This window comes from Urocampus carinirostris, chromosome 6, assembly GCF_059441175.1.
Source record: "Urocampus carinirostris isolate Australia breed hairy pipefish chromosome 6, RoL_Ucar_1.0, whole genome shotgun sequence".
NCBI lineage: Eukaryota > Metazoa > Chordata > Actinopteri > Syngnathiformes > Syngnathidae > Urocampus > Urocampus carinirostris.
In genome coordinates, this window is record NC_142354.1 from 25,981,559 (window position 1) to 25,995,243 (window position 13,685).

Here is a 13,685-nt window from a genome sequence, read left to right on the forward strand (position 1 = left end):
TGAACTGGTTGCCAGCCAGTCGCATGGCACAGAGACACACAACTCAGCTCATTCACACCTAGGGAAAATTCGGACTGGCCAATTAGCCTGACATGCATGTTTTTGGAATGTGGGGGGAAACCGGAGTGCATGGAGGAAACACACGCAGACACGGGGAGAACATGCAAACTCCACCCGGGGAGGTTGCAGTAACTGGACTTAACTGTGAGTAACTGTGCACCATGGGGCTGCGCGCTAACCACGCAGCTGCTGTGTTGCCCTTAATAATGCACAATTACAATGAAATGCTTCTACATAGGGTAACTATTTACCAGATCCTCCTAATATTTATGTTCCATAAAATGAGATTTTTTTATTTTATGATTTTTATTTAATGCAACCCTTGCTCTTACTGTAGTTTTAATTGCACGTGCCTTATAGCCCAGTGCGCCTTATATATTAAACAGGTGGGTAACAGAGGAATATTTTGAGGGTGCCTCTTATATTCAGGTGCACCTCCAGAAAATACAGTATATATGATTTTTTTCTTATTTTGCTGTATTTTAACTTGCATTTCTAGTTAGATAATTTTGCCCATTGTTTGAGTATTATTTTACTTATTTTACTATTAACAAAAAATTTAACGTTATACAATTAGTAAAGTAGCAACCCATAGAACACACTTTTCCTTTTTAGAATATACCTTGGAAAAAATGTTTGAACTAGTATACATTTGAAATTGGTCTACCTTTGTATTTTGTTTGTTTTTCTTGTAATATGAATAATTTGTATTTGTAAGTTAAGTAGAAGTGTAAGCATTTTTTTTATTTTAAACGTAATTCCTCAAATAATTTGTGAATTAGATAAATAATTAAAAATGATAGCAAACATATTTCATTTTCATTTTAGAACAAATGTTTCTTGGTAAAAATTAATTTTTACACATGGCCAAAGATATGAACAGCAAAATGGAGTATATAATTAGGCAATTATTTGTCAAGTATGCCAATTACTCATAATATTGGGAAGTAGGTTATTATTGCATTGACTCATTATTATTGTTTTTTTTTTTTAATAAATTATCATTATAAAAAATTGGGCAAGTTAGCAATGGTCTGGATGTGACATTATTTATTTAGATTATTCTGACCGTAGATGCTTACTCTTCATTTTTGTTTGACAGGTTTAATTCAAACAGGAAAATTAAAACCTGGAGAGACTCCTTCCTTGTGGAGAGAGGGTACGTTTTAGTCCATTAGTGGCCTTGTCCTCGCCTGACAAAAACCTCTCTGTCCACGATTTCCTGGAAGTCTTTCCGATGTTCCATTCACTGTTCTTGCAGAAAGCCGCTCCACAAGAAGGGAGACGGGAAGGAAATGGCTCAGGAGGAGAACTTCCTGCCCAAATACCAGCGAGTGAGGGAGCTTTGCCAGAAGGCAGAGTACCAGACTTCGTGTCAACAACCGGGACAGGTATTTTGTCTCTATGAGCATGTGGTCTTTTGTTAGTCCTGCACCAACACTGCAATCCTCATCTCTTAATTCAGAAGTGGCAGTGTGTGGAGGACCCTTCAGGCAAGCTGAGGCTGTATAAGTGCAAGGGCATGGCTAGTCTCTATGCCCCACGGGTGCAGGCTGTGATGGCCAGGGGTGCTCCCCAGGTACCCTTTTCGTCTGCTGGAGACGAATGCAACTGCGGGCACTTGGACTATACAGCTCCCATCTTCAAAAGAAAGAAACTGCTCACTAAGAAAAGTAAGATGATCTTATATATCACTCTCAAATACATTCAGGATAAAATCTTGTTTTTTCCCGAGTGTTTCGGATTAAAATTGCAAAGTTTTGATGAGTTGTGGAAAAAAAATGTGTCTATACTGTCATCAAGTGGTCATAAGGTGGCAGTGTTTTTGCCAAATCATAAAAAATAACAGTTTTTACTAAGTAGGTTACAGAAGCACATGTACATACATTTTAAAAATTTGAGCATTGGCTTTAAAAATATATATTTTCCAAAAAATCTATTTAAAAAATATATTTTAATGTCTTTTTCCTATGTCATGAAAAATATATAGTCTAAAAAATAGAAAAAAAGTTATTTTTCAAAATGGCAGTAGAGGGTTACTCCAAACGACAGCTTTGCTTCTGTGTTTCTAAGTACTTTGAAAAAGTCTATTATTTATTGACATGTTTTGTGTCTGGACTCCAATGACAAACACTCATACCATCTCTTTGTTCAAAACCTACATAAAAAATAATTTTATTGTGCAGCCATGTTTGCTTAGCAAGCTCTCGATAAAAGAAGAAAATTGTCCTGTTGTGCTGTATGTTTCTCAAATAAATAGAAAAGATCCCCATCCCACATCCAAAAAAAGGGAAAAGGATTATTTCAGTAACAGAACAAAAACAATATTCAGAAAATTGCAAAATGAAATCTGCACAAAACAGCAAAAAATAAGTGCAAAGGAGAATCTTGGGGACATCCATCAACACAGCCCATAAAATCATTGGCTGCTTTCTGTCAACTCCGAAGGATAACAATATTATTGAAGACTCCTCTCACCTAAGCCACCACCTCTTTGACTCACTGCTCTCTGGTAGAAGCTACTGGTCCCTAAGACAAGAACTTCTAGGCTCTTCCCCAGACATATCACCACACAAATATGTAAAATAGATGTATCTTGCTACAGTGTGTCACACAAGTAAGTCCACCCATCACATTTCTGCAGAGATTTTCTTATAATGTTTAACAGAACATCACCGAAGAAACATCACTTTGACTAAATGAAAAGAAGTCTGTCAACAAAGGCCATGGCTTCCTGGAAAGATATCCTCTGGTCTGATGAGACAAAGATGAATTGATTTGGCTCAAATGGTGAAAAGCATGTGTGGCGATGTTGAGAATGTCATGGTTTGGAGCTGCATGACTGCAACTGGAGTTGGGAAGTTGCACTTGATTGAGGAAAACATAAACTCGAGCATGTACTGTAAAATACTGGAGCAAGGAATGATCCCCTCCTTCCAGGAACTGGGTCACAGGTTATGTTCCAGCCTGACAATCACCCCAAATACATCTCCAAAATGATCAAGGATTCTCTAAAAGGGATGGACTGACCAAGCGTGTTTTCGGATCCAAGCCCAATAGTACATCTTTGGGGTTTCCTCAAGCGGAAGGTGGAGAATGACAAGATCTTCAATATCCCCCGGCTCAGTCTCGTTGTCATGGAGGAGTGGCAATTTGTAAGACTCTGGTGAAGACTATGGCCAGGAGGATTAAAGTGGTTCCGCAAAACCATGGTGGCCACACAAAATATTGAACTTCAGGAACCTTTACTTTCGGGTGTACTCACTTTTGTTACCAGGGGTTTAGCCACTAAGGGCAGTATTTTTATTTTTTTAGGGAGAAAATAAATAAATTTACACTGCTATATATGCTTCACACAGACTACCTTTCATTGTGTCCAAGCAATGTTTCTTCAGTGTTGTTCAATTAAACATAATGATGAAATCTTTGCAGAAATGTGACATACTCTATATATAGAAATACTTCTATTCTTATTTTTCGCACAAAGATGCAGCTAATACCATTGCACTATTTTCTGATGCACTTACAACTTAAGCCAGTCTCCAAGCACTACCTTGTAAATATTGCCTATCTCTTTTAGCATTATCTTTTTATCTTATTCTTTTTTTTCTTTTAGGTCACTTATTACGTGTTAATAACATGTTGAAAAACAATGTACACTAAGTTGATATCAGGCATTATGAAGACTATTCTTTTCTATTCTATTTAGAGTTAAAGCCCAGCAAGCCTGCCTCTAGAAAGCGCTGGGCCCGCTCAGTCTCCTTTGAGCTAGATGGGGACTTGTATGCCGTGGACCTGGAAGACTCCTACCATTCTGCCGTGTTCCAGGGCAACACTTCCATTTTGGACAAAAGTAAAGGTTCGGTGCACGAGGAGGAAGATGAAGAATTTAGTGGCCTGGGGGTCACAGCTCGGCCCACCACCAACACAAAAATGACGCCACCTTCTGCCCTCAAGGTCACATACAGGTTGGTTTTGGTACACATTTTTTGTAGAATAAAATCGAATCGAATAGACTTTATTGTTATGTATTGCAACATGGTGTACATTGTTTACAAGATTAGACTTGGCACCCAATATAAACATGTAATAAAATGCTTAAATATATAGTGTGTTTGACCTTTCGATGTCACTGTATTGCGTAGTTCAACCAAAAATAAATGCTAAAAAGCAGGAGGAAGAATACAAACTACAGAGACTCAAAGAGACCAAAATGCACGATTTTACTATTAATTTTTTGGCCCAGACCTTTTTAGGTTTTTGGGTACCCTGAGCAGCAAGATGGCGGACAGTTATTTCAGGTCTTTCTTGGTAAAGCTCGTGTTGTTAAATAAATGCAAATTCCTCAAATTACATTTACATGGGAGTTGGTGTATTTTTTGCTTATTATCTAAATAATTATATATATATATATATATATATATATATATATATATATATATATATATATATATATACTTTTAACAATTTAAATTTCCTTTTTTACCAATAAAGGCACTAAATAATACACACCGTCCCTTTAAAGAATCGAACAGAAATAAAGAATAATATTCTGATTGATCGTGTTGTAGTACTGGTGACAGAAAATCGTCCGCCAATAAAAGATAAAAACTTGTATATTTAAATTTCATTATGATTTCATTATGTATGTAATTATTTTATGTTGTTGTTTTTATATGTTTGATAATTTATTTGTATTTATTTTCAACAATTTGTTCTTTACCATTTTGATATGTATAGATTTCTTCTCTTATTCACCCTTAAGTTTTTACTTATTTACTCTTTTACTCACTTGCACTGTTACTCACTCACTCGTTCACTCTTTTACTTTTTTTTACTCATTTATTCACTTACCCTTTATTCCCTTACTCTTTTAGTCACTCACCCACTCACTCACTCTGACTCTTTTACACTTTTACTTACTTACTCTTTCCCTCTTTTACTCTTTCACTCTAACTCTTTACTCACTTACTCTTTTACACACTTACTCATTCACTTACTTGCTTATTTATTCAGATATTTTGGGACGTCCATATTCTCGAACATGGGTCATCAACCTTTTTGAAGCTGACAAAAGGAAAAAGGGCTACCAGTTGAATATTCATTTCCAAAATTACAAGCTATTGTGTAATTACTATTTTATTATATTGTTATTACCAGGTTTTAAATTTTTCAGGAGTAGGTTTGAATAGGTTCAGTCAAACATTAAAACACCATGTCATTTAGAAATCAAATTGCCTGGAAAATCACAATGACCCATCACTGATGAGCTATTTTCAGACCCAATCTGCAGGCTACACAGGTGTTCTAAGGGAGTTACGTTAGTAGCCCTTTTTCTAGTAGGATGCAATAGATAATTGAGATATAATTAACGTGAACGATCTAATGTGCTGTCTTGACAGATGCTCTATTTTAATGAATGACACCGTGAAATGCGACGGTGGCCTGTATAAATCCTTGCAGGCTTGGAAAGACCACAAAACGCACATTGAACATGAGGTATATTTATATCATATTCCAGAAATAAGACACCTTACTGAACTTTGCCGTTTGTGATCCTTCGCTGTCTAGATTGAAACCTTGCAGACCAAGATAAAGAACTTGCGTGAGGTCAAAGGACACCTGAAGCAGGTGCGCCCAGAGGATTGTCAGTGTAACACTCCCGGGTGAGTCGTTTTTCGTTTATGCTTGAAATACATTGAATAAAACAGCATTTAAGCATTGTACTATACGGATAAAGCAGGAGTCACTAACTTTTTTGAAGCTGAGAGCTAATTTTCTATTACTGATTAGTGTGTGAAGGGCTGCCAGATTTTATATGCATTTCCAAAATAGTAACGTATGGTTTAACAGGTTGTAATTACAGTGGAACCTCGGTTTTCGAACGCCTCTCAGTTCGAACAAATCGGTGTTCGACCAAAAATTTTGAGAAATTCTTGCTTCGCTGTTCGTTTAAAAAATCGGAGTTCGAACGCCGGTAATGCGTACGCTAGAGTGCGATGCTGAGCGGCGTTTGGGTGTAGATCGTGTAGATCGCCCCCACCCCTCGTGACCAACTGTTCTCACGTGCGCACTTGCCTCTTTTTGCTTTCGCTTTTAATATCGGTGAACGGAGTGTTTTAGCCCCTAACTATGCCTCCGAAGAAGGTCGGTGCAAGCAGGACAGGTGAAAAAGGAAAAGTTGTTCGTACAACTATTGCCTTTAAGAAAGACATAATAGCTAAATATGAAAGAGGTGTGCGAGTTTCTGATCTTGCTAGGGAATACAGCATGCGCCTTCTGCTGACCACCACAAAGGTAAGAAATCCTATTCATAATTCTTTTCTTTATCTTTTTTTTTTTGCGTAATCTTTCGTACGGAAGATTACAATAACGCGAACGTACAATTAGCCTGGGTTAGCTCTATGATTACGTTGAACATTCAGGTAAACATTCAGGGTGTTGGAACCGAGCCCAAAATTCAGGGTGTTGGAACGGAGCCCCCTTTCCAATGAAGCGCTAGCCACTTGTGGTGCTAAATGACTTGTAAACGACCTGATTTTTTTATTTTACACGTTCATGTTAGAGTAATCTTTCGTACGGAAGATTACGATAACGCGAACGTACGATTAGCCTGGGTTAGCTTCATGTTTACGTTAAACATTCATGGTAAACATTCAGGGTGTTGGAACGGATGAAAACGATTTACATTATTTTTAATTGGAAAAATGATTTCGGTGATTGAACAAATCGGTTCTCGAACAGGGTTCTGGAACGGATTATGGTCGAGAACTGAGGTTCCTCTGTATTAGAAGTAGGGTTTAATAGGCTCAGATCCCTTAAAATATCTGCTTTGTTTAAGGGCTCCCATTGATTTACTTATCGTTAACTTCATGCAAAAATAATGAAAGAGTTGGTTTTCGAGAAAAAGGTAAAAACTTTGAAAACAATAGTTGCACTTGATTAGTCTTAGTCTGTAAACTTGTTAATTCTTATCGATACTTACTTGATGTCAAGTTTTGGACATGTTTGATAATGGATTAGTTGCCACACTTGGGATTGCTGTTGCTCACTGTTGTTTCAAGTGTGAACATTCAGACCCGTGGAAAATTAGAGGGAACATTGGTTATGTCCCCACCAATTCCAAGATCAAACCTATGCCTTCGATTAGAACATTTGGTTCAGATCTTATCTCAATACTTCCGAAATCCTTCACATGCATTGTCTATACAGCTTTCCGTTCAAGACAAAAGACAACTTCATGCTGGGCAATGGACGCCTCCATTCAATCAGGTAAAAACGATTGTGTATGACTAAGGCACAGTGAGCAATGTGTAGCGTTGTTTTAGTGTTTTGAACCCCTCTCCTCAGAATGCCCAAGCAAAAGACGCAGTGGCTGCAGAAGGAGCAGAAACGCAGGAAGAAACTCCGCAAATTCCTGAAAAGGCTCCAGAACAACGACACTTGCAGCATGCCGGGCCTTACTTGCTTCACCCATGACAATCATCACTGGCAGACTGCTCCCTTCTGGACAAGTAAGGCATTGCAGTCAACTACTGATATGTTATGCTCCCTAAGAACACGTAAAACAAGTTCAGTTGATTTCATATTTTGGTTTCCATTTGATCGATTTAATTCAGAGGTGTCAAACAATTCTAATTCAACCAATATAGACACCGATCCTCTGAAAAACACGCAAAAATATAATTTAGCATAAGAAAAACTAAAACCAAAAATATCCCTACGATTGAAAGATATCATTAAAATGAGTCCAAATTTGGCTCATTTTTCTGCCTTGTATACTACAATAATTTCTCAAGTATTAACCAACGCCTAGCGACCCCTTTCCGTGTTTGTGAACAAGTCTGACGTAGCCAAGCTGCGAGTGCATTGTCGAACCACAATGGCAGAATTGATGTCAGTTTACAGAAGCCTAATGACACAAAAGGAAATCGTAGATAGGAACTGCTCAAAATAGCACAAAGTATGTGCTAACAGCAAGATGGCAGCTTTATTTCTGGCATCAAAGTCGAGAACAAAAGAAAAAAAAAACTTCTTTTGTCCAGTGCTGGATTAGTTCCGTTGAGGGTAATGTCAATGGAAAAATCCAAAGAAACTCATGATGTATTGATGCTCTTAGCATATTTATCTAAAACGTGTGTAGTACATGATTTTGAAATTGATATAAATTAGGAAAATTTTTAAGGTCATAATCTAAATCATTGCATAAATTAAAAAAATTTCGGGTGGCCGGATGGGTTTTTTTTTGCTTTTCAGTCCTGTTTTGTATATTATGCAAGCCGCCATAGGTTTTGGATATTTTTGAATGAATGAAAACTTTATTTCGAACATTAAAATAAAAACAGGACAAAAACAATGAGTCAACAACAAAATAATGTCACATAACTTGTTAGAAAAGGGGTAGTCAGAAGCAGATGCTTATTTTCCCTACCCCTTTATTTTCCCTATTAAATACATTTTACGAATCCTCTTCTCTTGTGTCTAATACAACAAAATCTCATGGATATACTTATTACATAGGTCAGATATCAATAATTATAACAATTACAATAATCACATATTTTATACACTAATCTTTGTAATACCCATCCCTCAACGTCATAATGCGCGTAGTTACCAAATGTCACTGCGGCACCAATGATGATAACAACAATAAGAATAAAAATAATATTTATAATAACAGTTATGATATAATAATAGCAACAATAACAACAAGTTAACCATAATTTTAAACGCAGTATTTCTAATCTTACTCATATCCCATTTTCTTCATCCCTGTATTTCGCCAGTAATGTTTTTTTGTATCTAAATGTGAACACATGAATAGTTGGACATTGTTTGATCACATCTTGTAAATTATTCCAAGGTTTGACTCCACACACAGACACACACATACTTTTCCTGGTGGTTCTCACCTTTGGGATTTTAGATTTACTACAGCCCCTCAAGTTATAATTTCCCTCTTTCCGAATGATTAATTTTTGGATGTTTTCTGGCACTATGTTTTTGTTGACCTTAAAAAGCAGTTGTGAAGTGAAACATTTTATTAAATCATCCAATTTTAATAATTTGGACTGCATGAATACAATATTAGTATGATCCCGATATCCTACCCTGTGTATGGTTCTTATTGCACGTTTTTGAAGGATAAAAAGAGGCTGTAGTGAATATTTTTCGCACTTTACATCATGTTCTTAATAGTGAGCTACAATCAAGTCTATTTCTCCTCCTATTCAGTTCTTGGTATAAAAAAACAAACAAAAGCATGACCTTGTGACTGGCGATTGGTGTTAATTGGAAAACGCGCCTATGATTAACTACGGCGCCTCCGGTGGCAGCGATGACTGAAAACAATAGTTGGGAAGAGTGTTTTGATTTTGATTTTGCACCTCCCTGCCTCAGTGGGGCCCTTCTGCGCGTGCACCAGTGCCAACAACAATACCTACTGGTGCCTGAGGACCATCAACGACACACACAACTTCCTGTTTTGCGAGTTCGCTACCGGTTTCCTGGAGTATTTTGACCTCAACACTGACCCGTACCAGGTGAGCGTGTCCACCCAGGATGCCCTCCTGGGGCTCATTGCACGAAAGTAAGATAAAGGATTAAGTCGGGATATGTTTATTATCTTGGATAAATTTAGCCTCAGGTCCGTTGCATGAGAGCAGGTTAAATTTAGCTGGGCTTAGTTACTGTGACGATTTATCCGCTAGAGCATCGGTGTCAAACATGCGTCTCGAGGGCTTGTTCATGCCCGCCAATAGATTAAATCCGGCCTGCTCAATTTAATTTGAGCTGCAGTTTTTAATATGCTCATTTGACAACGCCAAAGCCAGGCACCACTCACATAGACACTGGAGCTATAATTATTTCTTACTCTCGCTTTCTCACCTGCTTTATCCCTCTTTTTCTCACTAGCTCTTTCTCTATCTCTCTTCTCTCTCTGTCTTTCTTCTTTTCTTTTTTATTACCTTTATATGTCTCTCAATACCTCTCACTCTCTTGCTCTCTCTCTTTTTACCATTTTTCTCTCTATCTGTTTTTATTCTCTCTTTGTCTCTCTTTTTTTCCTCCCTATCCTTTGCTCACTCTCTCTCTCTCTCTCTCTCTCTCTCTCTCCCCTCTCTCTCCCTCCCAATGTCTTTCTTCTCTTCTATACACTACATCATTAGTGTAAACATGCAGCCCGCGGGGCGGATCAGGCTCTCCCTAAGATTGAGTCTGCAGGACAAAGCTGAGAGAAAAGCAAGAGAAAAGTGAGTTGCAGTTTTAAATATGTCCACCTGATGTCACCAAAGCAAAGCAACTGAAGTTTCTTTCTCTTTTTCTCTCTTTGGGCTCTCTCTTTCTCTCTGTTTATCTTTATTTCTCTCTATTTCTCTTTCTCTCTCTTGCTGACTCTATCTCTTTCTTATTTTCTCTCATTGTCTCTCTCACTTTCTCTTTTTCTCAATTTCTCTTTCTCTTCTTCTTGCTCTCGTTTTCTCTCTTTATCACTTTCTTCCCTTCCCTTTCACATTTTTCTCTCTGTCTCTCTCTCTTTCTCTGTCTTGCTTTCTCTCTCTTTCTCCTCTGCTTTATTCATATTTCTCCCACTTACCCTTATTCTCTCTTTTTTTCCCCGCTTCTCTTTATTTTACGCTCTTTTGTCTCTCTCTCCCTCTCTCTGTCTTCCTCTCTCTCTCTCTCTCTCTTTCTCTCACTCTCTCTTTTCTCTCTCTCTTCTATCTCTTTCTCTTCATTCTAATTGTTAAAAAGAAGTAAAAACTATGAGCGACACGTTTCTGTTTTGAAATAAATCCTGGGTGTCTATTTGAAGGTGCTGTAAACACGCACTTATCCCTTATACTTACAGCTGGGTTGACTTAGCGACACCATTTCATTTTGGCCTGTGCAACCAATTAAGCCAAAATGCGCCGGCCATACTAGTTCAAGCAGAATTTATTCAGTTAGCCTGGATTTCTTCATGCTACTTTCGTGCAAAACCTCCCCGGAGACTTTGTTTTGTGCGATTTGAATTACGTGGAGTTGAATAACGTGGATGTTTGGATTATCCCGGCAGCTGATGAACGCCGTCAGCAGCCTGGACCGCGACGCTTTGAATTCGATGCATCAACAGCTCATGGAGTTACGCGCTTGCAAGGGACACAAGCAGTGCAACCCGGAGAAGGGTGAAAAATAACAAGACTTTGCCATGGATGGTCTCGTTTCAGCGTGAAACTTATTGTGCTTTCGTTTCTTTTTCAGGGGGAAAAGAGCGAAACTACTTTAGCGAATACAGGTATTTTCTAGTTCTCCGTCCTTGTTTTTTTTCCTGATTTCTTTTACAAACGTAGCTGATGGAATTCAGGTTACAATAACAGCTTGGGGAGGTTTAAGATTCCCTGGTGTGTCTTTAGTGGAGTTCCTGATCAAATTACCTCACCTGCCTTGACTTCTTGACAAAGCCACTATGTACTCAGTGCTCACTGATCACATTTTTTGTTACCGTGGGGCTAAAAACTGCAGGAATATACTTTAAAAAGGCTAATTATTTTATTAACAGACAAATACAGCACAGCAGATAAATGATCAAATTACAAAATGTGTTTTTAAAAAAGCATTAATGGAACAGTGTGTATTATTTAATCACTAGATGTCGATGTATTGTGTGGTTCGACAAACTACAGATTCTCAAAGTGACCTATCTGCACATTTTTTCTTCTCATTTTTTCTCCAAGCCTTTTTTCAATGTTTTTGGTTTTTGCATAACCGCAGCAGCAATATAATCACGTCAGCTCCCTCTAAGCGAGGCTTATCTTAATCCAAAATTATTGACCACAAGTATTAAATAAAAAACACGGTTAAATGATAGTGGTTCGCAGATCCTTTACCTGCCTGGCTCATCGGGGCACCACTTCCTGTGTATATTTTTGGGTATTACTTGGGTCAATTGCCCTGCGTTTGCCTGGAAACCAGTTCAGGGTGTCCCCTGCCCACTGCCTGATGGTTGCTGGGATGGGATCCAGCACCCCCGCGACCCTACTGAGGATAAGCGGTGTAGCTAATGAGATGAGATGAGACTTGGGTCAATATTGTTTTTTTAATGAATTAGGTTTTTTTTCTGCTAGGAGGTGCTAAATAATACACACTGTCCCTTTAAATAAGATTTAAAATCACAGTAACAATTTACAATAGTAAAAAGTCAAATAAAAATACTGTACAGTACTACTGGCTGTTCTTACACAGATTGGCCTCAACGGGCAGTGTTGTGCATAGAAGCGGATTGTACCCAGCTACAATGACAATGAAGTAAAATTGCGGTTGAATTATATTAAAGGGACAGTATTATTTATCAAAGGGCCTGGAGAGAGATGGGCGCCACCAGCCTGTACTTGCCCATGACACACCATAGGAAATGGTGCCCCTACAACCCTAATGGTTTAGGGATCCACCCAGATTACCCACCCATTATCGGTATTATATAGCTCCTCCTCCTGGTAAAAAAAACTTTATTCATTAAAAGAATAACAATATTGATTTGAATAATAAGCAAAATGATTTAGTATTAAAACCTAATTTAAAAACGCTCATAGGTTAAGAAATAAAATAAATACATGATAAAAAGAGCAAGTAAAGGAAAATGTAGTCTGCTATTTGAATGTTTGGGACCAAGGGGACAAGATCAATACATTATTATAAGGTGCACTTTTATTTTTATAATTTTACACATACTATCATGATATTTCTATAATGATACATTTATATTTTCGTTTGGCGGGCCGGATGAAAAACCCTGACGGGCCGCATGTGGCCCACGGGCCATAGTTTGCCCACACTTGCACCACATAACACAGTGACACCTAGTGGTCAAAAATACACACTGTGGTCAAATCATACAAACTGTCCCATTCACATTTAAACTTTAAAAATGAATTAGAATGATGGTAACAAATAAAAAATGATGAATTAAAACTAAATGACAGCACTACTGGTTGTTCTTGCATGTTTTGGCCTCTTGGGGCAGTATTGTGCCTTAGATGTATAGTATAAACATTTAGATGACAACAGAAGCAAGTTATGATTAGGTTATACTAAGATAAATCCATTTGAACAAATTGAGAAGGAAATAACTACGTTATCCTACCTTTGATTATGTTTTTACTTAAAATATGCATATTAGTATTTATTTGAGGGAATACACTTCTAGTTAGGTTAGTATTTGTATGTTTTTTTAGCATTAGCGCTAAACCAATGATGACTTTATATCCAAGCAAGTTTTATATATTTGTTGCCATGTGTGAAAACTTTGAAATTTGAAAACTGTCCATTACAGGGACAGTGCTTAATTTTGAACACTAGATGTCACTGTTTTCTGTAGTGCAACCAAAAACAAGTGCTAAAAAGTACAAAGAATAATACAAACTATGGAGAGTCAAAGTGACCAAACTAAACCATTTATTCTTTTAATTTCCAGCCTTTTTTCAACGAATGAAGAATTTTTACTGCTATGAGGAACTAAATACTACATACTGTCTCTTTGTTTGTCTATTTAAAGTTTGATTATTCTCTAAATCAAAGTGTTTTTGCAATATATTGCACATATTCGTTATATATCATTACTAAATTGTATTTTTAACGTTTTT

At 37.4% G+C, this 13,685-nt stretch overlaps 1 protein-coding gene across 2 annotated transcripts in view; it reads left to right on the forward strand.

The window, feature by feature from the left end:
• Nucleotides 1–13,685, forward strand: part of sulf2a (sulfatase 2a) — a 115,650-nt gene that overhangs the window by 97,069 nt on the left and 4,896 nt on the right. For both annotated transcript variants that reach the window (XM_088338465.1, XM_088338466.1), the window contains 11 exons: nucleotides 1,163–1,219; nucleotides 1,322–1,451; nucleotides 1,526–1,733; nucleotides 3,770–4,028; nucleotides 5,463–5,559; nucleotides 5,632–5,726; nucleotides 7,273–7,332; nucleotides 7,411–7,574; nucleotides 9,463–9,605; nucleotides 11,123–11,231; nucleotides 11,308–11,341. In XM_088338465.1, the coding sequence (XP_088194591.1) occupies nucleotides 1,163–1,219; nucleotides 1,322–1,451; nucleotides 1,526–1,733; nucleotides 3,770–4,028; nucleotides 5,463–5,559; nucleotides 5,632–5,726; nucleotides 7,273–7,332; nucleotides 7,411–7,574; nucleotides 9,463–9,605; nucleotides 11,123–11,231; nucleotides 11,308–11,341 (1,356 nt within the window). The remainder of the gene's footprint in view (nucleotides 1–1,162; nucleotides 1,220–1,321; nucleotides 1,452–1,525; nucleotides 1,734–3,769; nucleotides 4,029–5,462; nucleotides 5,560–5,631; nucleotides 5,727–7,272; nucleotides 7,333–7,410; nucleotides 7,575–9,462; nucleotides 9,606–11,122; nucleotides 11,232–11,307; nucleotides 11,342–13,685) is intronic.